The sequence below is a fragment of the Salminus brasiliensis genome, chromosome 1 (assembly GCF_030463535.1).
Source record: "Salminus brasiliensis chromosome 1, fSalBra1.hap2, whole genome shotgun sequence".
In the NCBI taxonomy this organism is placed as follows: domain Eukaryota; kingdom Metazoa; phylum Chordata; class Actinopteri; order Characiformes; family Bryconidae; genus Salminus; species Salminus brasiliensis.
The window spans coordinates 74,360,798-74,384,882 of record NC_132878.1 but is presented as its reverse complement, the minus strand read 5'-3'; the positions used below and the strand labels follow the sequence as shown (position 1 = coordinate 74,384,882).

The 24,085-nt window shown below is 40.5% G+C and overlaps 1 protein-coding gene across 1 annotated transcript in view; it reads right to left on the bottom strand.

The window, feature by feature from the left end:
- c1h8orf34 (chromosome 1 C8orf34 homolog) overlaps positions 1-24,085 on the bottom strand; it is a 131,055-nt gene that overhangs the window by 6,837 nt on the left and 100,133 nt on the right. The window contains exons 11-12 of the mRNA XM_072657527.1: positions 12,805-12,934; positions 3,809-4,284 (exon numbers count right to left, since the gene is read on the bottom strand). Of these exons, the coding sequence (XP_072513628.1) occupies positions 3,809-4,284; positions 12,805-12,934 (606 nt within the window). The remainder of the gene's footprint in view (positions 1-3,808; positions 4,285-12,804; positions 12,935-24,085) is intronic.

Below are 24,085 nucleotides of genomic sequence, written 5' to 3'. Positions count from 1 at the left end.
AACAGATGCCACATCCCAGACCTTTACATTTGTCCCTGTTATGAGATAATCAACAATTTTTACTTCATCAGTGAATGGCTCCCCTTGTCAAATCACCTGTTTATTCGTACATGTTTATACTGTATATAATTTAACATATTGTAAAAACTATTTTATGATAAGTATTTTTGCCAACATATTAATTTAGGTTTGTGCAGAAAAGGACAAATATTAAGATGGTTCTTGTAGAGGATGTGTTCCCTTATTTTAGCTTCGAAAATCAACAGACTGTGTCATTAGACCCAGGGCGCCCAAACTTTGGCCTGCCACTTCACATACACCCACAGTCAGTGGTTATATCCTGCCCACACACAAACCATGAGTAAAACTGTAAAATGACATACTGGCCCTATACAGACAGTGAGACGAAATAACGGAAACAGTACTGCTTAAATTTATGTTCATAATAATTGCTGTGGCACTGCTGTGACATAAGTGCTATGCTTATGGAAAAAGAAAGTTATGCAATTAATCTTTGCTGTGGCCGCTCGTTGCTGTGGCTGCACCTTCTTTTAAAGACAATTTGTACATTAAACAAAACATGAAGACACACAAGCCCTAAAAATAGCTAACGCTCTACTTCTCCAGTGCTGAATTAGACCAATGATTCAGCAGGGGAAGGTGAGCAGGCCTGTGGAAAAGGGCGATCGATCAAAAGTGCACATTACAGCACCATCTTCATCTTTGGCGTTCTCCAAAGTTCCAAACCAAAGATGTAGAGCGCTGGCGAGTGAGCATGTCGGGCTCATTACTTCTACAGATGTTTTTATTTTCTTTTGAGTTAAGTGCACCTCGGAGTCGAATCCTCTGGGCCAACTGCTAATAAATAAATTGCCCCACATTTGCTTCTAAGGAGCTTTTATGCATTCTCGTTTTTCAGCGCTGTAAGGTGATGGAGGTTCGGGACCTACCGGGCAGAGGAAGCAGTCATGCATCTTTTGATGCATTTCAGGCCTAAATTACAGGAAAGCAGAAAAGAAGGACAAATTGTCTGCCGTTCTCTTGGGTCTATACACATCCGATTTCTGAAGCCCACCAGTGGATAATTCTGTCCCGTTCTAGCTGAAACCATTTTTACTTCAGCAACAGTGAGACCAGGTGGCTTACATCAAAAAATGTTCAACGGTCTGATGTTTCTCATAACAGCCACTAACGATGGAAGCCATTAGGGGGAGTTTAAAAAAATGTAGCAAAACATTAAAATTGCTGCTAGCAAAGGATAAAGTGCTCAATAAAGAGCTTCAGATTTCACAGAGCTGCTGTGAAGGAGTCTCTAAAGAGAAGTAATGCAAGATATCCTCAATGTGGAAAGCAAGAATGGTATCTTCAGAACTGTAACTTAAACATACAGTCAGAGCAGACTGTTTAATTCTTAGCAGTAATGGAACTCTTCTGGTGCTATTTAGGAGCATTTTTAAAGGTTCTCATATATACATATATATATATACATATATAAGAAGTTCACCCCATAGACAAGAACTATTCAACTAGGCGAAGAACCACTGAAACATTCAATTTATTCAACAGTTCTGACCTGTTGAGACATGGTGTCAGATACCACAGGACACATTCTGGAGTCTTGTGGAGTCCAAGACGTTAGCAGCAGAAGAAGTCCTGTAAGTTGTGAGGTGGGGCCTCCTTGGGTCTCATGAATGAGCCTTGGGACGCCCATGACTCTGGTTCACTGGTTGTCCTTTTTTGGATCACTTTTTGTAGATACTAACCACTACATACCAAAAGACCTGCCTAATTACTGCAAGACGTTCTGACCAAGTTCACCTAGACATAACAATCTGGTTCTTGCCAAAGTGGCCTAATTTTTGCCTACTTTTAACATGCCACCTTCAAGAACTGCCCAATATATCCACCCCTTGGCAGATGCCACTGTAGATGAAGAGAATCAGTGTTTTTCAATCGACCTGTCAGTGGTGCTAATGTTATGGCTAAGCAGTGTATTTTATATATGAGGGCTTGGGACACTGCACTACAAAAAGTGGTTCATCTCATCAAACCTAAATAAAATACATAAACTCAAATACTTTGCATGAACCTTTATTTAATTCAGTACATTTATTTGGGTTCAATTGCTTGTCACCACATGATGTAATTGTATTAAGGTTGAACGGACAAACCACTTTTTACAGTGTGAATATTGATGGATCTGGTGGTAAGTGGGGTGAGGGTGGAGGTCCGGAAGAAAAAAAGGGCCATGTTTGTTTAAAAGGAGCTCATGCAGCTCTGTGAGAAGTTTCCCTATAATGTCAGATCTTATGATTATAAGTGTGCTAATGAGCTTCCTAAGCGTTAAACATTCTTAAAATATTTTGATATTTCTCAATATATCTCTATAGACTGTCTAATGAATGTGTTTACCAGGTGAACATGGTGCCGGATCCAAACTGTGAGGTAGTCAGATCAGGCTTGTTCTGGCACATATTAACCCCTGGGTACCTTAATGTAACATGCTGTTATTCAAATTCTTTTTGGACCACTTCTGTTGGTCCATTCATCATGAAATGATCATGCAATGTAAAGAGGTACTGGGATTTTAAGAAAATGGTTTAAGAAAATAATACAGGAAAAATGCAGTTATGAGGTTTAGAAATACCAGCAATAAAATGATGAAGATGAATATGCAAGAATAACATTTCTGTTTTCACTCTAATCTTCCCTAAACTTTACTTCTATAGCCACTGCTCTGAATCTTCTCCCAGACTCTTATGGATACAGCAGCTCATGTTCCAGCTAGCTGAGCACTTTTTACAAACTAGCCAACAGAATAACAACGAGCACGGTGATTTTCACATCAGTGACCTGAGTTTTATGAGGTTTCCGCAGCCAAGTCTTTAACGCTCTCCACCTGACGGCCTGCCTTCTTACTTGGCATTTGCAAAAGGAGGCTCTGCTGGAGCTCTGGACTAGCTCTACATTGGAATACAAGAGCACTGACCCACCTTATCAACTTAAACATGCTGATTTTGAAATCTGTGACATAACCATTCAGAAGTCCAATCTGAACTTCAGTGTTTGGTTAACCTAATCGCTGTTGAACAGTCAAGATACACTATATGCCTCCATGTGCAAATGCGCGCACACACACAGCTTGTCTAGTTCCTGCAGACAAGTATTTGAGGAGTTATAAAGCCTGAGCTTGGCTGAGCTGTGGAACTGTGTTTTCTGGAATGATGGTGCTCCATCATCCAGTACTTATGGGATGAGTTGAGAATGAGGTGGTGTGGTGATCATCCAACATCCTGACCTCGCTTACGCTATTGTCACTGAATGCAATCTAATTTCTTACAGCAATGCGCCAAAATCTAGTAGAAAGTCTTCCCAGTGGAGACTCTTATCTAGTTACTCCAACAAAAAGCATAAAGATGATGAAAAAGAGGTATTAAAAAATGATAAACTCTTGATTGTGGAAAGAAACAATGAGTAAGCAAGTGTCCCTATACTTTTGTCAATATAGTGTATGTTGGGAGGATGTTGCTTTTTTCGCATTAAGCTTATAAAGCTAAAGTTGGAAACAAGTAAAAATAGGGGTACAAAAAGTCGCTGTAAAGTTCTTGCCGTCATTCTCCAGCCTGTGGAGAATTGTATCACAATTCCAGGATGAATGGACCAATAGAAATGCTCCAAAATGTCTTGGAATATTTTTTTTACATTGGCTTCCGTTGAAAGTTAATAAGGTTCTTTCCTTCTTCTGTAAAGCTGCCATTAAATGAACAGTTAATGTGTGAGTGTGTGTATGTATGAAGGACAGTAATACCTCTGACAGTGTGCTGCGTAGGGTGAAACTGAAGCTGTCCGTGCTGCTGAGGCCAGGAGGGGTCAGCAGAGGTCGAGTATATTTCTGTCCAGTAGGGGTTACGGGTCTGCTCCTGGAGCGCCCGTACACACGCTCTGTGTTGCCATGGCTGCTAGTGGGTAGAGACCTCATCATCAGGCTGTTGGGGGTTAGCGGCCTGCTGGGGGTCTGGGCCCGGCTGCCGGGGGTCTGGGCCCGGCTGCTGGGGTTGCTAGGAGACTGCGAGCGGCTCATGGTTAGCGAAGTGGGCTTGGTGCTGAGGAGTGGAAGGCCAGCTGTTTTGCTGGGCGACTGCGGCCTGGAGCTGAGGCCAGGCACCGGTAGAGTGCTGCTGGAGGTGTGCAGGTTAGTGGACAGCAGTGGACGGTTGTGGGGGCTGTTCGGACTCCTGCTTAATTTACCCTGCTCAGCCAGCTTGGCCAGGTCCTTTTCCACCTCTGTAAAGATGGAAAGAAAGAAAGAAAGAAAGATGGATGAGAAGTGGGAAATAAGACAGTCATAGTGTCTTCATGTGAGTGTAATAGAGTGGTTCTCAACCTGCAGTCTTGAGAATCAGCATTGCTTTGCTTAACTCACCTCATCTGCCCTAAAACATATATCTATTAATCACACAGATATGTAAGTAAATACTGAAGTAATTTGCTTAATACAGTCTGTAACTGTTTGCCAATATGGTGGATGTGTAATGTATGTGGATGTCAAAGACAAAGACAACCATACTTTGGAGTATGTTGAGTATAATTGGCCAGTAAGGGAAACACCAGGTAGAGGTTTCTAATAAAAAGGGCAGTGAGTGGAAGTACAAGGTAGGGGTTGCTAATAAAGTGACCAGTGAGTGAAAGCACCAGGTACGGGTTTCTAATATAAAGGGCAGTGAGTGGAAGTACAAGGTAGGGGTTGCTAATAAAGTGGCCAGTGCGTTGAAGTACAAGGTAGGGGTTTCTAATAAAGAGGCCAGTGAGTGGAAGAACAAGGTAGGGGTTTCTAATAAAGAGGCCAGTGAGTGGAAGTACAAGGTAGAGGTTTCTAATAAAGTGGCCAGTGAGTGGAAGCACAAGGTAGGGGTTGCTAATAAAGTGACCAGTGAGTGGAAGCACCAGGTACAGGTTTCTAATAAAGTGACCAGTGAGTGGAAGCACAAGATAGATGTTTCTAATAAAGTGGCCAGTGAGTGGAAGCACCAGGTACGGGTTTCTAATAAAGTGACCAGTGAGTGAAAGTACAAGGTAGGGGTTTCTAATAAAGTGGCCAGTGAGTGGAAGCACCAGGTACGGGTTTCTAATAAAGTGACCAGTTAGTGGAAGTACAAGATAGATGTTTCTAATGAAGTGGCCAGTGAGTGGAAGCACAAGGTACGGGTTTCTAATAAAGTGGCCAGTGAGTCAAAGTACAGGGTAGGGGATTATAATAGAGTGGATGCTGAGTAGATGCTGCACACTAAGGTTTCTTTGAGTTAAAGAGCACATTAAAGCAACATTAACTGCTGAAGTATGAATAAGGACTGATCAAGGTGACCACAATGAGCTGTTATAATCACTCACATCTGCTAATGCTGAGTATGTGGTGATACAAGAACGTTGCTGACATGCCTGGAGTTTGTCTAATCTCTCACATATTTTAGTTTAGCGATGCGAGAGGATAATTTCCTGATGTTTGTCACAGAGAGCTTTTAATAGTGGAGGGGAGAAGTATTTACAGACTGTGTAAATTGTACGAGAGGCTGCTTCCTTTGACCACGTTCAAAACACACTTAATAGGCCATGTGTGGAGAGGTCCACTGCATTTCAGAAATATATTTGTTTGCTTTGGTAGGTGTTCAGATGTTTTTGTCTGCCCCGTCCCGTCTCTCTCACTCTGCCAGTTTTCTGGAGGAACATCTGGGCTACTCTCGGGGTGTTTTATGTAATTGGATGCGCTCTCTTTTTTCAGTTCCCATCTACGCAAGGACTCTGTTCTCAAAAATATGACCCTCGTTTACTGCCGCACATGTGTGATGCGTACGAAGTGGGAGGTGTAAGCACGATTTCATAAACCTTCGTCAACATATTAACATATTAAATACATAACACTGTTAGCAAGCATTAATTCCAAGTAATGGAATGTATAAGGCAGGCCAGACACTTCGGTCCCTTATGTCAATACAACATAAACCATTTTAATTCAGCTTGTAAATATTTACACAGCATGTTTATAAATACGGACATAGTGCTTTTTAAGTATGTTATTCAAAGCTTATGTATGAAGTCCCTATGTAGCAGGTGCTTTCAAATCATGTCAGAAATGTACACAATTCGGCCGAGACATGTTTGCAGACACGTTCAAACATTATGATGCTAATGTAGGTAGCAACAGAGTCTTATGTACAGCAGTTAGCCCAGTGCCATGGGCCTGGTATTTAGCAATCCGTAAAGCTAATGGACTCGCTTCAGTGGTTTCTGATACTGTTTGACACAAGCTGCGAGGGAGCTGTGTTTTCCCGTCCTTCGATAGCTCACATGATCTTGTTTATATCCGGCCCACGTTGAGGCTACACACACATGCCAGTAAACAGGATACACTCAGGAGTGACTCCTTCACCACTTCTTCAACAGAACACTCAAATTTACTTAAAAACTGTGTTTCCAAGTATTTCTCTTGGATTACTGACAATTTCTTAATCCTTATGTCAGGGTTGTTCCTCATTGTTTTTACACACAGAGATTATTGCATCCAAAACTAAGATGTGTAAATAAAGTATGTGAGATTCTGCTATATTTCAAGGTCAATAATCTAATGTATGACATTGAAACTTAGATGTTTAGACTCTTAAGTGGATCTGATCTGGGCTGAGTTTCCCAAAAGCCTCTTATGGTGTGTTTGAGTGGTGTCAGAAACTGGGAAACTGGGTTTTGTAGCACTTCCATGTAGATTCCATGTATACAATGCTAATTCAATTTAATTCAATTTGATTTCTATAGCACTTTTTACAACAAATGTCAGAGATCCAGGTCCAAGCCATTTTAAAACAAGCTAGTGGCAAGAAAACAGAACCTTGAGAAGAACCAAGACTAAAAAGAGGAACCCATAATACTCAAGTTGAGAAAGATAAGAAAAATAAAATGGTAAATGGTAAAATGGTAAATGTTCCAAACATGGCAGTGAGAAGAGGATGAATCAATGCTAGGCCCCCGAGCAGGACAGCGGGCAGGAGTGCTATTTAAAATTAAGAGACTCTGGATTCTAGATGATACACCAGTTTATGTAATGTAACGTATACCATGGCCGTTTGTGTATGTAAATATGTCAAATAAAATGAGTTCTTTGTTATTATACTCTATTACTTAGCTTACCCATATTAATCTATGTCGCTGGATATTTCTATTGTTGCTGGTGTTTGTGGATGACTTGATGCTGTCGTTTTGGGGTTTTCTACAGATCTCTATGCTTAATGGGCAGATCTTCTGATGAGCAACTGAACTAAGAGCAGTTGTATTTGCTAGTTAACCACCTGGTATATACAAGCTTCCAATGAGAACTCATTAGCCCAAAGATGATTTGTGTAGAGTTGGGGCATGATTATATGATTTATTTGTAATATATGATCATTTGTAATGAAATACTTTTAACCATGTTCATTTTAACAATTCAAATCCTCTCTTTAAGAAGCCTAATATTATTTGCAGTTATCACCCAGTACCTGGATTGCTTAATATTGTATAAACATGTTGAAGTTAATGTCCTGGAAAGACACCTGCTTTAACCTGCCACATGCACATTTACACCAGCCAGGGTGAAAATGCTTTTTCATTAGCAATGTGTAGAATCTACAGGTTATGAGCAGTGCTGTGTTTTTCATGGCTACATAACACCCACAGCACAATGACCTGTGGGTTGACTGTGGACGGATTATATCTCAGATGGATTATATATATCAGAGCACTGCTCTGATCAGTAAGCTTTTTTTTTCTTTTAAATGAAAGTTATGAAACAGAGTGACTTACATATTTAAAAATATATCTAACAACAAGGTTGTTATATCAGGAAATTAAGGAGAAATATGTGGGGCTCAAGTTTTGTTTTTCTGTCTCTGCTGTGGTGCTGCTGAATTTATGATCATTAGTGATGACTAAGGGCATCGGGGTCAACTCTGGAACCTACTACATCCATCTTACATTGTTTTATGCACTGTAATGGGCCAAGCAGAGCTTATTTAAGCAGTGATTAAAACATTGCCAACAGCACTACCACCCTCCAGATTTTCTCCTTTGAGTAACCACTTCTGACTGGACTTATTCCACTTCTATTCATCAAATGGGGTTTATGTTAACAGCCCATCTAGGATTTTAATGAAATTACAACTGTAAACTCTGTATAAATGCAAGCAGGAGAGAATAGATCAACATGATTTCATCCTCTTTTTACACAGCACAGCTACAAATATCTTCACCAAAGCGGACCAGTCCAAGAGATACCCAATAAACAGTCCGAGCTCATCCAAGCATCATATTACTGAGTGTAAATTTAATTTTTAACAGTTGGAAAATGTACAGTGTAACATATCTTGCTAGGAACGTCCAAGATCACAGTTTTCAGGAGTGTGTCTGTGTTGCACTACTTTTTACACCTCTGCTAAATTATAGTGTCATGGTTTATAAGTTTTAATATGCCTTAATATAATTAATTATTTTGTTATTAATTCATGTTATAAAAATGGTGAATCTTTCACTGGTGTGTATTATATCATATTAGGTTGAGTATAGAAGGTGACTGTCCTACTGCTCTGCTGTTGAACTTGAATAATTATAAAGATCAATTGAGTAAGAGCAAATGCAGAGTTTTAAAATCTACTGTAAAAAGTTACTTTGCCTTACAGATTAAGGTCGAATGCTCATATTTCCAAACTTCACTGGCTACTTTAGCTGTCCACTTACCCTTTATTCAAGGTAACCAATGTACCTTGGATGTTAGCTTACATAGAACATACTAGGGCAGTTAAAATAAAATGCAATGAAATTATTATGAAAAATATTTCTCAAATTCAAAGAAAAAACAAAACGCACATTTGAAAGCAGGAAATGTCCAATCCATTGTACAAAGCTATCTGCTGTAGTTTATTACACATGACACCACCAGTGACCACACATGAACACAACTATACCTATTTTGCTTTATTTCGAGTTGTTAACATGTATGTGAATATTTACTCACATCTGACAGAGCATTATAACCCCAGTGATAGTTATATGCCTTCTTAATGCCTTCTTAACGGTCTGTTTGGCAAACTTTTTGCTTCAGACAAGTCAACACTTAAATGTAACAAACATCAGGTAACAAAGTTAGCTGTTTTTAAGCTGTTTCCTGTGAGCTAACTACTGCAGCCACTCACAAGATAAAGATATGCATGAAAGATCTAAAACAATAGTTAAAAATGTAGCTAAAATTAGTTAGTTTAGTTAGTTAGCCAGCTAGGTCATTTTATTAGATTAAGTTTTGGGGAAGGGTTATGAGCATAGCTAAAACTCATTACTTTTCTCTATTTATTGATTACTCTTAATTATGCCAAACCATATCTATATAATTTTATTGACGTTGAATGTAAATGATGTGGAATGTCTTGACTACACTGGGTGGCATGAGGCTAACTCTGGTCTCTGTCTATTGATGAAGCAGAGTCTCGATCCTGATTAAACAAGAGACAACCACTTTAGTGAACTCCAAAAAGAACAGAGCAGGAGAAAGTAAGCGAGGGAGTAAAAAAGGGGCAGATCTAATCTATTATAAACAGTCTTTGATCAGAAAAAAGCAAATGCGCTCCCTGTGTGGGTAGAGTACCAACGCACGCAATCCAGCCATTTAGAACATATGCAGGCTTTATTGGATCCGGACCACTGTCTCCTCAAATAATGAAAGTGTTAACAACTCATCTCTTGTCGGAATTGGAGCTGCATGTTGTGGGACTAAGGATGTGGCAACAGTCTAAGCAGGATGATCAGAAATAAGTCATGTGGAACATTACGTTGGAAAGAGAGAGTTACTTTGAACAATGTGCGCCGCCTGGAAAGCCTGCGTTATTTATCCAAATAGGGCCGAACGCTACCCTCAGATATTGCACAAGAGACAACAGTCTTAATGTCTTTGGAATATGAAGTTGATTCATCATTGCCTTATCATAAATAAGTAGTAGTCTGACGATTGAGCTTGACCACATAATTGGGGTGAAAAATTTGATTAAAGCGAAAGCACTAGCTTTCAGCATGGAAGACATTAACAGCTAATAAAAGCATGAAAGGGCTAAATTAGGCTGTTCCATGGCTCTAATTCTCTGCCTGGTAGGGAACTCACTATTTGGATAGAAACGACAGAAATCAATGCCATCTGACAGACTGGGTCCATTTCTCCTAGAGTGTAAAGTGGAGATGCTCATTATAGGCTTCCTCATACACTCATACATTGCCTACTGGTGTATATATATTATATATATTATAGAAAGTATTATAACACATATTATTAACAAGTGTTATAGCATTATGACTGTAGTGTTAGTACTCTAATACTAATACACTGGAATGCAATCTTATCCATAAACATACACCAACACAGATTACATGCACATGCCTTAATACAACATACAATACATACATTAGACATGCATGTAGACATACATGCCTCTAAAAGCTACACTATATGGACACACCTTGTGTTTTATTATTGTGTTGAATTATTGAATTCACGTGTATAATATGAAGCACCTAGCCATGCAGCATTAGTGAAAGAATGGGTGGTTCTAAAGAGCTCACTGAATTCCAGCGTGGTACTATAACTGTTTGAACTGATGGCAGTCTTTTAAGATCTGTGCTGAGCTCCTTGGTCTTTCTGGCTGTACTCTGTGTTGGTCAATCACCACAAAGTGTTGTGAAACAAACCATGTGCGGGCACAGTGAAGCTATCAGCTGTAGTCAATCAAGATCACTTACAGGAAGTAAAGAAGCCCTGGTCTTAATGTGGGCAAGTTAAAAGACATTTTGAAACTTTTAGCACCACCATATGAATCATGTCTGTATATTTTTTTACCCTATATGTATAATTATGACCCTATGTTGATTTCAGAAAATCCCCCATGAAATGCATTCAATTATTGTTAATATTTCTATTAAAGCTGCATAGTATGCCGTCACTCATTCTTCCCCAAAAAGCTCTCATGTCCATGATAAGTGTATGTACACGTACAACCACAACTGTATATTTGTCGTAGTTTACAAACCCTGGTTCCTGTTACCACCACTTTAAAGACATGAAGTCAGCAAGCTTTTCTAAAATATACCATTTCACACCAGTTCCACTCTAAATGACTGAATGACTTAGACACTACACCCTCCTATAGGGGTCAAGGGATCTCACACACTTATCAGGCTCTGAAATGTATGCGATGTACAGAGGCAAAATAAAAGAGAGCAGTATGCGTAAACAAACAACTGCTGAACACATGGTGGAGTTTGTAGCTCTGGGGTGGGCGGGGCTTTGCCTTTGGTCTCGCCTAGAGGCCTTTATGCTTTTAATAAAGGGGTGATTTTTCATCTGTCACTCTTCAGGAGGGTCTCACACTCTCCCCCCAAAAAGAAGTAAGATCAAACCTGATAAACCACAAAAATCAGTCACGTCACTGCCACACTTTAACCACACTGCGGTGGGCCGCTATTAAATTAATCAAAGATAGACATGATCTTTTTTTCTTTTTTAAATAATTGGTGGCAGGCTTTTAATTAGCCAATCATAGGTTTTTCTCACCATGTTCACGGCCCAGTTAAGGAGCTGGGGAGACTTTGATTGTAAAAGACAGCGGCAGTGATTTAAAAGCAGACTGTTTGATGTGTGAGTGTGTGTGTGTGTGGGTCTGTGAGCTGCTTCTGGTGGCAAATTTTTGGGTGCTGGACCCACTCTCAAACTCTTGCAGAAGCAATTTCGCTTACTGACTGGCTGAGTGAGTGACTGACTGACTGACCAACCTTGTTGAAACGCACATGCACAAGAACTGTGTCTTGATTGACTAGAAGACATTTCTGTCTAAGGACTACATTTTGCCACAAAGCTAATAGGTACGTGTGCTGCTATGAAGAGATGCAATCTTAGGTAGCTGAGATTGTTGTGTCTACTTCCTTAAAGTATCATTGTAAAGGAAAAGTGGCGTCACAGTCCATAGCGATAGCATGTTGACTCAACGACGACCTTGCCCAACATTGCTATGGCGGTGCTGGTGTGCCGACTGGCGGCCTCCGCAATATCGCCACCACAATGTTCACATGGCTATCACAGTGTAAGCTTTGCTATCGCTGCATCGCTAAGGCTGCCAGCCTTGCCCAGCATCTGTACCTTGCTAGCATGCCAGCTGCTGGCCTTGCCCAACATTGCTACTGTGGCATTAGCTTCCGAACCATGACGGTCTCTGGCCATATTTGCTATTGCGCCGTTAGCATTGCTTCATTTGTACTTTTAATTTGTGTAGATACTTTAGTTGTTTAAAGTTTCTATTTTGGGTTAGGGTTTAATGGGTTCAAAATAATGAAAAGTTGCTAAAATGAGTTGAGACTGAGATACCGGGTACTCCAGGCAGAAGGGCCCCATAATGTTCACAAAAGACCCTGTCGTGAGCAGTGTTTCTGTGATGGTCCCTTTCCATTGATATATGTGGCTGATATTACGTTGATGGAGGGGGACTAGTAAATTGTGCAGCACCAGATGAGCTATAGTCAGTAACTCTACACCTCCTGTGTGGAAGCTGTTTCTACTAAATGGCCACTGGAGTGTAAGTGTATAAGGTAGGTGTTTCTAGTAAACTGCCGAATCAATGCATGTCTGCATGTAAACTGTAATGTATTCCTTTATTTAACAATTTTTACCTACTAATCGAGGTTAATCTGGATATCTGCGTAACCTGACATCTCAAAAAGGTATAAAAACAAACCTGTGTGTTTAATACCCACCAGCAAGGTGTTTGCCCATGTTCTCCAGCTCTTTAGAGAAAAGTAACTCCTGCAGCTGTAGAGCTCGTCTCTGGGCCTGCGGACTCGTGCCTCGAACCGGTTTCAGATCCGACGGCCAGACCGGGTAGCGCTACAGACACACACACACACACACAGAAAAAAGAACGACAACAGAGACTTTAGAAGAAAGAGAAGGAGAGAAGCCATATCTGTTATAATGAGGAGCAATTATTATTTTAATGGGCATTAGAAAAACACTAAAAACCGCACAGCCTGCAGATGAAAGCACTCATGGCAGTGAGAAACCAAGTCTGCATTTATTAACATTGCACTACACTGTCAGTAGTGGTTGAGCAGATTTAGAAATAACAATCAATAAATCCATGGGATCTGGGAGTACACGATGGCTGGCAATACACCCCACAGCAACCCTACTACTGCCTGGAAGGAACGCTAAACTGTAGACACGCTTTGGTAGAATCCCATAGATGTAGGTTCAAGGCTTCAAACAAAAACATTAATAATAGAAATACAAAAGAGTAGCGTGATATAAATCTAGATCTAGGGTGACACGACCAAACCACATTTATTTTAATGATTCAGAGTCGCTGCTTATTAGCTTTCCTGTTAGCGTTCCCACCAAAGGCAAAGAAGCACTGGACCTGTCTGGAGTCAGCATGCTCGTGTTTTCTCTGTCCAAACCTAATGAAAAACACCTAAGTTGTTTTGCAGCCTCTTTCGGCTGAAAGGTCTCTGTACTCACAAGCTCTTAGAGGCGGGAACATATCAGCAAATGCTGGCTCTCAAATAACAGTAATTATGCAGAATAAAAGCAGCAGCTGTACGGTAATATACCATATTTTTCTGCATAAGGATTTCAATGGAGTTATGGATTCCATTCCATATTTAACACCTTAATAATGCTATGTGTGCTTTTCAAATAAAATACTGAGTTGTCAACATTCTCTTCACATTTAAACTATTGTTAAACTTTGTGTATCACGGCAGTGGTCATGTTAACCTGTATATTGTTGCTGTCCAATTAAATCCATATCTCCAAAATGGTGACTTTACAGCAGAATATGTTCTTCAACAAAAACATGTTGAATAGAAGTCAATATAAATTAAGAGTTTATTCCAAGTTATATAGAGCATTTCTATTGGTCTATTCATCTAGAATTATTTACACAGTTCACAGAGTAGCTCCAGGACTCACACCATAGAAAAAACTGGATATACACGTTTTTCATTGGACAATAGTGATATATACATATGAAACATTATAATAAACACAAATAAACATAAGGTCAGTGATTGTGTCTACCTGTAAAACTCTATATAACATTAGAACAACACCAAATAAACAAGTCTGTGGTCAGAATGTGCTTTTGGTCAATAAAGTTAATGATATGTTGATTAGAAGAACAGTTATTTTAGGCTCATTCATGCTTTAAGGTAAATATGTACATACGGACGGAGACTTCTGTTCATACTCTGTGTTTATGTTGTCTGTTTTTGTGTATTCTTTTATGGATCACTGGTATCACTGGAAACCGTGGGGGCAGTTAAGACAATAGTTCAAGTAAAACACAGCAACTGACTTATAGACATGGAGAAGAAACTCTGTCAGAAAAGGAACTCATGGATAAAACTTTACACCGCTTTAAGCTGTTTACGCAACTTCATTATTATGACTTCCTCCACTATTGCCGTGTTTGTTGTCTTCAGAAACGTTTGCCTCTGAACTAGCCTCTTGTGAATGTATCGCTTAACATCCATGTCAACCTAAACGATGCAGAGAAGTATGTGGGCAGTAACGGTCACATCATTAAGTAACAAAGTAAGAAGAACACCGTTTTGGATGCTGACTTCTCTGTGCAACCCAGTTACTGTGTAGAGTTGTGCTGTTCCACCAGAAGTTCACCTGATTAACATTAATGAAGGACAGATTAGATTATCTAGGTCTTGGAGGCAAACTGGAAATAGTGGCTTTCCTCTAAAAGATTTGTGGAAATGGGTAAGCTAACACAATCACACACACTCAATCACCAATTATCATTTATTCCTTTAATTGTGCTTATTCTATTGTACCATATAATGCCACTGTGCTCAGATAAACACATTTATAGATCTTTTTCTCAGATAATCCTACTTCTGCACTGTAGGCTGTACATGTACATGTTGGCCCATGTTGATATAAACAGTATTAAAAAATGAGTTATTACAAGGGTTTGATATGACAGCGGTGATATCTATTCTATTTAACAGCAGGATTGCCCAATACAAGGCAGCCTACAAACCTAGCAAAGCGCTAACTCACAAATACATTGTACCAGGATAATGATGACATCTGTTCATCTGCAGAGGACGAACCGCTGGACTCAAATGGCAAAACAAGCAGACCAGCCCAAAGCTCCAAAACAAAAAGCTACAAGAAACCCCGTAGTTCACCCTGAGACACCAGAGGCTGCAACCAATCTGTAATTAGCATCCCCATAGCCAAACCCGGCATTAGCAGAGATGTTTTTGGTGGCCTGCTTGTTCTCCATGACATCATCCAGCATGTCTACTTCATCATTCCTCTAGGCGGGAGAAACAAAACAGCTTTCGGAGCGCGCTCTCTTATCGGAGACGCTGCAAACATCTGTAAACCTGCAGCCTTCAGCTTTGCGCACACTAATGAAGAACACATCTATGCTAACTTTTCAAAGCTGCTTAGCATACTACAGTCAGACCACAAAGAACGCACAGCACGCGCTTTATCTAGTAACTCGCGACACACTCTTTGATTCCCATTGTCACTCTGTACAGCGTGATATATGAGGCCACAAGGGCACTAACAGCAACCTGCGAGTCCAAATGTATTGTGGAGAACATATGGAGCTTGTGAGTGTCTTCAGGTTGTGTAAATAACTGTCCTCACAACAGTTTCTTAGCTCAAGAGGTCACAGCTTCTCTCTCTAGGTGGGAAGGATGGCCTTCCATCTCTCCATCACTCAGAGTGATGCTATCTAGCATGGGCATTTGTTAGGTGTTGTAATAGAACTATCAGTTAGGGTTCTAATTCAAACCCATTCACCTGTCTAATTATGTTGTGTTGGTGGCAGTTCCAAATGAGCATATAGCATCGCTGTAGCATAGCTTAGCAATATTATCATTCCATCGACCTAACGACTTGTTGCAATACTTGCATTACAGAGGACCCAAAAGTGACATGGGTTGGGTTATGTGTAACACAGTAGTATTGAGATGCAGAAGTACATGGAAATACCCCATAAAGACAGGAATGCACACTCTAATGTGTGTATCTAGCTGAACACACACACTCATGCCTAGACACAGGCCCACACCCTTGTATTACCATCATTTTGGAGGCTTTCTACTGACCTAAACATGAATATTAGTAATGGAAACCAGCAAAACATCCCACAACATTCGGTTATCATGGGGATATGTGAAACCGCAAAGAGAACAAGACAAAGCACACACACACACATACACACATACGGAACACCTCAGGGATTGCCGGGCCTAACCTAAACAAAACTTACAGGCCCTATGAATGTAGTTTGTGTAAACATGTGGAAGAATTTGCTTCCCTCAAGTGTTTTGGCACCCAAGGAGACAAGTGCCTTCGGTAACGAGAAATACATGTGAAAGGCAGTTTGCAGAACTTGCTGAGTAAATCGCAAATAGATCTACTTCAAGCGGTGCATGTCAATGTTAATGTTTGCGGATGTGTCAGTTCGGATTCATTGTCTTCTCTTGCTCCGCTGTTTTCTCTTGCGGTTCGCTGCTCGACATATAGTGGCATCATCAAGCTTTCAAACCCAGTGGAGATATTTGCAAAGTGACACAATGTTTGGAAACGCTGGGTGAATTCAGCAATCCTCGCTGTAGCACGCCTGTGGTCTCGAAAGCCAATTGGCCTTATTGATCATGATGCATGCATGCAACACAAACCTCAATGAGTCAAACTCGCTCGATACACATGAGGGAAAGTTCAAATTCATTCTCCCTGCTGGAGCTCGTGTGATCTGGTTTGCGGGGTTGTTGTTTACTGGCCACACAAAAAAAACCTGCTTTCCGCTTATGAGCGGGGTAATGATGACACTCAGTAAAGCTGGAGATTTCAACCCAAACCACTGCCACGGTGAGGTCCTAACCAAGACTTTTTGGAGAAGCTTCTGTCCGGATCTGAGAAGCATGGATCTCATTTCTCCAGAAATGAAATCCATGTTGAGGAGTAAATATGAGAACACTGCGCAAGCGTCCACATCTAAAGAGCATGGATGTGGGTGGGAGAGGCAGTGCGTGTGTGTGGCAGGGTACACATGCGTGCACGTGTAACTGTATATCGCAGCGGTCTCACAAAAACCTTGTATGTCCGTTTTTGCCATCGTTCTTCATATTGTGACTTCATATTGTGATAAAATGACTGAATGACTTTTTTGGAGATACAAGGTTTTTGTATGACAGCCACAATATCAGCCCTAACATTAACACCATGTCCTTGTTTCTACACTCATCAATTATATCAGCTCCACTTACCACATAGGAGCACTTGGTAGTTCTGTAATTACAGACTATAGTCCATCTGTTTCTCTGCATACTTTGTTAGTGCTGCTGGAGTTGGGTCCACTCACTGTCCACTCTATTAGACACTCTTACCAAGTTGATCCACTCTGTAGATGTTAAGTCAAAGACACAAGCTCAGCTGTTGCTGCACAGTTTATGTTGGTCATATTTCTGCTTGGTGGACTATTCATTCAGTCCAGCAGAGACCCTGAGGTGTTTAAGAACTCCAGCACCACTGCTGTCTGATCTCATCTCGTACCGGCGTAAAACACACTTACACACCACCACTATGTCAGTGTCACTGCAGTGCTGAGAATGTCTCACCACCCAAATACTACCTCTGTGGTGGTCCTGTGGGGTCCTGACATTTGAAGAACAGGGTGAAAGGAGGCTAACAGAGTATGCAGAGGAACAGATGGACTACAGTCTGTAACTCTAGAACTACACAGTGCTACTGTATGGTAAGTGGAGCTGACAATAGACAATGAGTATAGAAACAAGTAGGTGGTGTTAATGAAGTGTCTGGACGTTCCACAATTACACAATAGAGAATATACAGTAGGAATAAACTCTTGCATGAAAATCCTAGAAGATTAGCTAACTGCACATGTGTAAGAAATAGCAGTTTGCAATCTCCAGTACATGCTAGCATTCATGTTGGAGAGTCCTAGCTAACTGTGTGGGAATTGGAAATGACTAAATTTGGGAGAAAATTGGTGGTCATATATATGGAACATATTACAAAGAGCTACTACCCTATTGTTCTGGTCATGCAAGAACCCTGTATTACCATTTTTTCAACAGATAAATACAGGCACTTTTACACATCTAACATCATGTAGGACACCATTTGGTATAAAACTGGTATTACAAAATATGTATATTTGTTTGTGGGTGGTCAGCAACCAGCAATTGCCTTGAATGACAGGACCTCCTTTCTCCACCTCCATCATCTCAGGAGCAGGAGGGTGCTCAGCGCTGGAAGCGAGAGAGGCATTAAAACTCAAAACCAGTCAAACCCCACACAGCTTCAGCCATAATGGCCAGAGATCTTGAATGTGGTCAGATTCATTGGAAACAGGTTCAACCACCACAAGCAAAAGCCAGCACTCTTAATGTAGTGCTACAAAAAAAAAAACAGCTAAAGCAGGCCATGTTTTTGCCTTGCAGTCCTTATGCCTTATACGCTGCCTTTCAAAAGTTTGAGGACACAAACTCTAAGCCTTATGGAGTTATCTATGTCTTACATTTTTATTCTAATTCAAATGATCAAGTTAAATTAACCAGGTAAAAGTTATTGCTCAAGTAAAAGTATACAATTACCTACACAAATACCAATTTCCTAAATGTAATTCAAATAAAAAAGTAATTATAATTAAAACCTTTCATAAATACTGTATAATTAACTTCAATGTATGCAATTACTGAGCATATGTAATGGTTTATGCTGGAACTATGGAATCACCTGTATCATACAAATGACATTTTAATCTCTGTGTTTTAATCAATGTAAACTAACATAATTAAAATACTACATTTGTCAGTTTTGTAATCATCTCATGGATGGTAATATCATCACTAACCATTAACTCTACTGAACTGCTGAAATTGATTAGCAGAATGAATCAATATTAAACAGTTAGTTCAGCAGATGGGTTTGAATACACAAGTATAACAGCAGTTTTTTTCTTCTTTACACCTGACATTAACATGATGATCAGAACAAGTTCGGAATTCCACACTAACATTAATACGTGTGGATCTTGGCTTGGCTCTCCTTCACTTTCTTTCCCATGTGTGTTTGTGTGTGTGTGTGTGCTGTCAGACTCATGATTATTTACCAGTAGATGAGAGCAGTATTACAGAGTTTGTTCCTTTGAGGTTTAAACACACATTTTCTGATACAGCTGTTATGGTGTTGTAGCAGAACCTCCTCTAAGCTGTTCACAGTGTCCCAGAACAGAATGGTTTTAATAACGAACAGTTGTATATCGGAAGTAAAACATATGTGTCATATGTATCTGCTCACACTGGGGACACATTTTAATGACAAGTGTAAACAGAATCGGGTCAAAGTAAATCCAGATACTATCCAGATATGCAGGTTAGCGTTAGCGGTTGGTTGAAAGTGTTATTACAAACTTTTTATTGCAAACTATGTCCCTGTAGTTACTGAATAACACACTTTAGTTTGTGATAGGGCTTGGAGTATTAAGGACTTAATGCCAGGTGTAAACGGGTCCTGTGATACACACCTCTGAAACTTTTATTTAGCAGGACAGATGATGACAGTAATCTGGGCTACATGAAGGCAGAGGCCGATACAGCAGAAACAGTCAGATATGTACTTACAGAACTCGCTCATTAACATGCGGCACCAAAAAAACAACTGTAGACTATTCAGATTTCCATCAGATTACAGAACCGAGGCTCAACTTTCTGTAAATTTCACACAACCTGAACACAGATTAAGAAACAATCGCATTACGGTTTTAAAGTAACAAGCCTGCTTTGAAAAAAGGTCAAAAGTACAGATTTCTAGTGAAATGTAGGCAGGAGATGTAAAATGTGACAGAAATACTGTGCAAAAATGTACTTACAAATTTACAAAGCTCTTCGTTACTTGCCACCTCCAGTTTACACCCATCATTGCATGCCCTCATTATATCCCTCCCCCTCTCTTCTTTTGTGAAAAGCAATAAAAAGTGTGGACACATGTAACAACTATGGGTTACTTAATTATTCTGTTCCACACAGATGTAGCACTGACGGACGTGATGGTATGGCATGTTGTGAATGAGGCAACAAGTGACTAATGAAAATGTGTGAAAGCACTTGTTTGTTGCTGCTGGAGTTCACAGGAGGACTTACGCCACCCTCACATGCTGTTGGAATTATGGTAAATACAAGTTCCTGACTTGCAAATGAACACACCCTGGAAGTCATAATTTCTGGTGGGCAATTAAGACATAGGTCAACCTTTTTAACATGTCTGTTAATGGTTGTTTGTGCACATTATTGTAATCTGTAATCTGCGTACATTTACCTTGCTATAGAAGAATGCTACTGATCATTCTAGCTATAGCAAACTGACTACTCTGCGGTGCAAGTTATTACTTTACATTAGCTGATGTTGCATCCACCATTTCTTAGTGTTGCTCTGACAACAAAGCACGTACATTTACATTTACGGCATTTAGCAGATGCTCTTATTCAGAGCAACCTACAAAAGTGTTTCACTGTTTCCTCAGAAAATACCCTTAGCTAGTAATACCTCTAAGCTTAGATACTACTAAATGCACAAGTCAGTCTGGAGACCATAACACTCGACACTACACTCTACCCATGTACTCCTGGAAGAGGTGGGTCTTCAGTCTACGTTTGAAGACAGCGAGCGACTCTGCTGTTCGGACCCTTAGGGGAAGTTCGTTCCACCACTTCGGTGCCAGGACAGAAAAAAAAGCCTGGACACTTGTCTTCCGTGGATCTTAAAGGCTGGTGGGTCAAGCCGAGCCATACCTGAAGCTCGAAGGCCTCTTGGTACTGATTAGCTTTTGACTTGAATATGACATGTTTGTAATTCTGACTTCACAAGTGGGAATAAGGATCTTCCAACTTCTAACTATGATGGCTAAAATTGCTAATAATAATAATAATAATAATAATAATAATAATGGTACAAATGGAACAAATGGTACAAATGGTTTTTCTATGACGGCACTCAAAGAAAGGGACTGCAGGTAGGTACTGAAATGATGATCTCTACACCCCAACAAATTACTATACAATTTGGAGACATTTGTGATTCTGCAGTAGTGTACACAGCCTTCAGCAGATGTATTATGCATTGTTTGTGTGTTGAACTCAAGCTTCTTTCTGTATGTAAAAAACTGACTAATTAAATAAAGTGGCACCACTGTGTCTGCCTCCTCATCTCCATGTACATGATGTATTCTTACTTTATTAAAAACATTATAGTAAAAATGAACCCAGTTACTTTAAAAACAATCTGAAATAAGGTGAGGTGTCTTCAAACGTTCGGTGGGCAATGTGTCATTCAGAACCAACAGCGACCTTATGCCACTCAGGCAACAAGCATGTAGGAGGCCTCAGGCCTGCGCCTCTGATATGTTACACATGGTCAGGGGAACACTGTTGCTGCTACATCCCATCACAGCAGAGAGAGAAAGAGAGAGGAGTCCCACTGAGGCTTCACCGGCCACCCTGGCTCAATGAGGCAAACCCCAATGACCACACTGCCGCAATCCCACAGGCGTGGCCTGCTAAAACCAGTTTAGAAGAGTTTTCTCTCTTTGTTTGCAGGATGTGAGATGGAGGGAGGGCTGGTGGATTTGAGGAGAAAGAGGATTAAAAAGTACTTCATTACCATTTCTCTTTATTCGCTGCGGTGGCCCGTCTTTCAGTTTCCAGATTTCCACTGCAAACAAATGGCTGATTTATCACCGCTTGAAGTTTGAAGCAGCAGACGCATGCCCTCATGTCTTGTTTGATTAAAAGATTTCATTTTTTAAACGGGCTGCAATAATTGAATTTAGTGCCGAAATACATCACAAATCACATATTATTCCCATTAACAGAAAACGCCATTTCCCAAGTGCCTCTCTCCACAGACACTTGTGTGTGTGCTGTGATTCTTTGCCATGTGTTTGCCAATCATAAAAAGGAATTTAACATAATTTAAACAACCGTCAAACTTTCACATACATCCTGCTCCGACTTTCGCGCCGCTCTCATTAGCGAATGCAAAAACGCTTCCAGCTCTGACTGATTTCATCCCAGCATAATTACACTAAAAACGCAGCCGATTGCCTTCGCAGCGCTTCGCCTGTCCAAGTTCCTCTGACGAAGCGCTCCAGGAGGAAATGAAGTCTAACACGTCTGCTGATTAAACTTGGCCTGGCATGCGCGCTCCTAAATGGAAGCACTCAGGCACTGGCCCGGGTCTGAACCGCCAAAGCAAGCAAGATATGGACAATAACATCACGACTATCTGATCCAACTCTGAGCCTCTTCAACCCAGTGAGGGGCTCCTGCAGCATGACATAGTGTCTGCACCTGCATTGTGCACCACAGTAAACAACTCCAACCCTCAGAGCTCCTCAGATAAGGCCATGAAAACCTAATCCTTATTCCACAGTGGATAACAGAACAGAGATATGGGGACGCATGCGATGAGGGGAAGATGATGGCATTTTGAAAGCTTTCGAAAAAGCTGTTTGATTCGTTGACAGAGTTGATGGCATGGATTATGATAAAATGCCATTGTGAATTTTTTTATGTGGATTGTTACCATTTCCTTAAAGTGAAAAAGTGTTCTACAGTGCTCTATAATAGGTATATTCACAGAATCCCAGTTGTTTAAATTTCTCAATAATGTGGACTTATTCCTGTGTGTGTAGGAGTACAGCTTTGATCCAGGTGGATCTACGTGTATTAACATATAGACATTAAAAACATCAGCCTTGGCCTAAACATCCCATACAATATTACATATGTCTACATAAAGCTTGGATTATTCAATTAAAGGTGCTTTATGTGAGAATTGGTATTTTTTGGAGCTTCCCTCAAGAAGGACATGCTTTACACATGCATTTCTGGATGAGCTGGAAGATAACATTTACATTTAAGGTATTTAGCAGATGCTCTTATCCAGAGCAACTTACAAAAATGCTTCGCTGTTTACTCAAGAATGACCTCAGCTAATTTAAACAGACTAAAAATTCAAAGATACCTCTAAGCCTAGACACTACTATGCACAAGTCAGTATAAAGACCACAACACTCTACTCTTCACCCAAGTATTCTCGGAAGATTCTTGGCTTTGTAGGCCAGCGCCAGGGTTTTGAATCTGATGCTTCTAGCTACAGGAAGCTAGTAGAGAGAACGCAGCAGAGGAGTGACGATCCATCACTGAAAGTAAAAGAAGCATGTGGACTAAGAGGTTGAGTTATATTACCGGGTTTTACATGAATATGACTCACAAGCGTTGTCGTGACCACTTCACCAAAGTTACATAGTGCAGTTAGCAGTGTGCAGAGTCTGGAGTAGCAATGATAGAGATGCTATTCTCAATTTTACAAATCCATGGAGCATCACAATGATTTTGAAGCTGTTATTTAAGCTGTTATTTAGGTACATATGCTACATAATGCACTTTTTTTTCACCAGGAAAAAAAGCTACCATCTTTGCTCGTGACAATTTAGCAAACAGAAATCAATGGCATGCTCCTATTATACAGACATGTTAGGCAAGCCTTGTATTTATTTCCAGCTCCGGGTTTGGAAGGGTCGGTGGTGAAGAAAACCTCTGCAAAGTACAAAGAGCGCTCGCTTCAAACACGCAGCAAGAGAAGGAGGCTGTTCGTAAAAACACATTCACGAACAATCAATTACCACCGAGCAGATTGTTTCTCTTAAAAATGAATTAGAGGCTATTTTTAGGGGCAGCTGGCTGAACCACACCAGCACAATTTGTTCCTCCAGCCATTTGCTTTCTGGGTCCATTGAAGGTGAGCAATTCGCTTTTGTTTGCCTGCCGATGCCACATAAGAGCAGTCCCTGTGCCCTAACCGAGAAAGAGCGGTTGGTCATCAAACAAGGTTTACACGCATGTTACGTCTGTGGTAGTCCTTGTTAACCAGGGGTTGTGGTCTCTGGTGGTCATGGCAATCGCAGAAAAGACT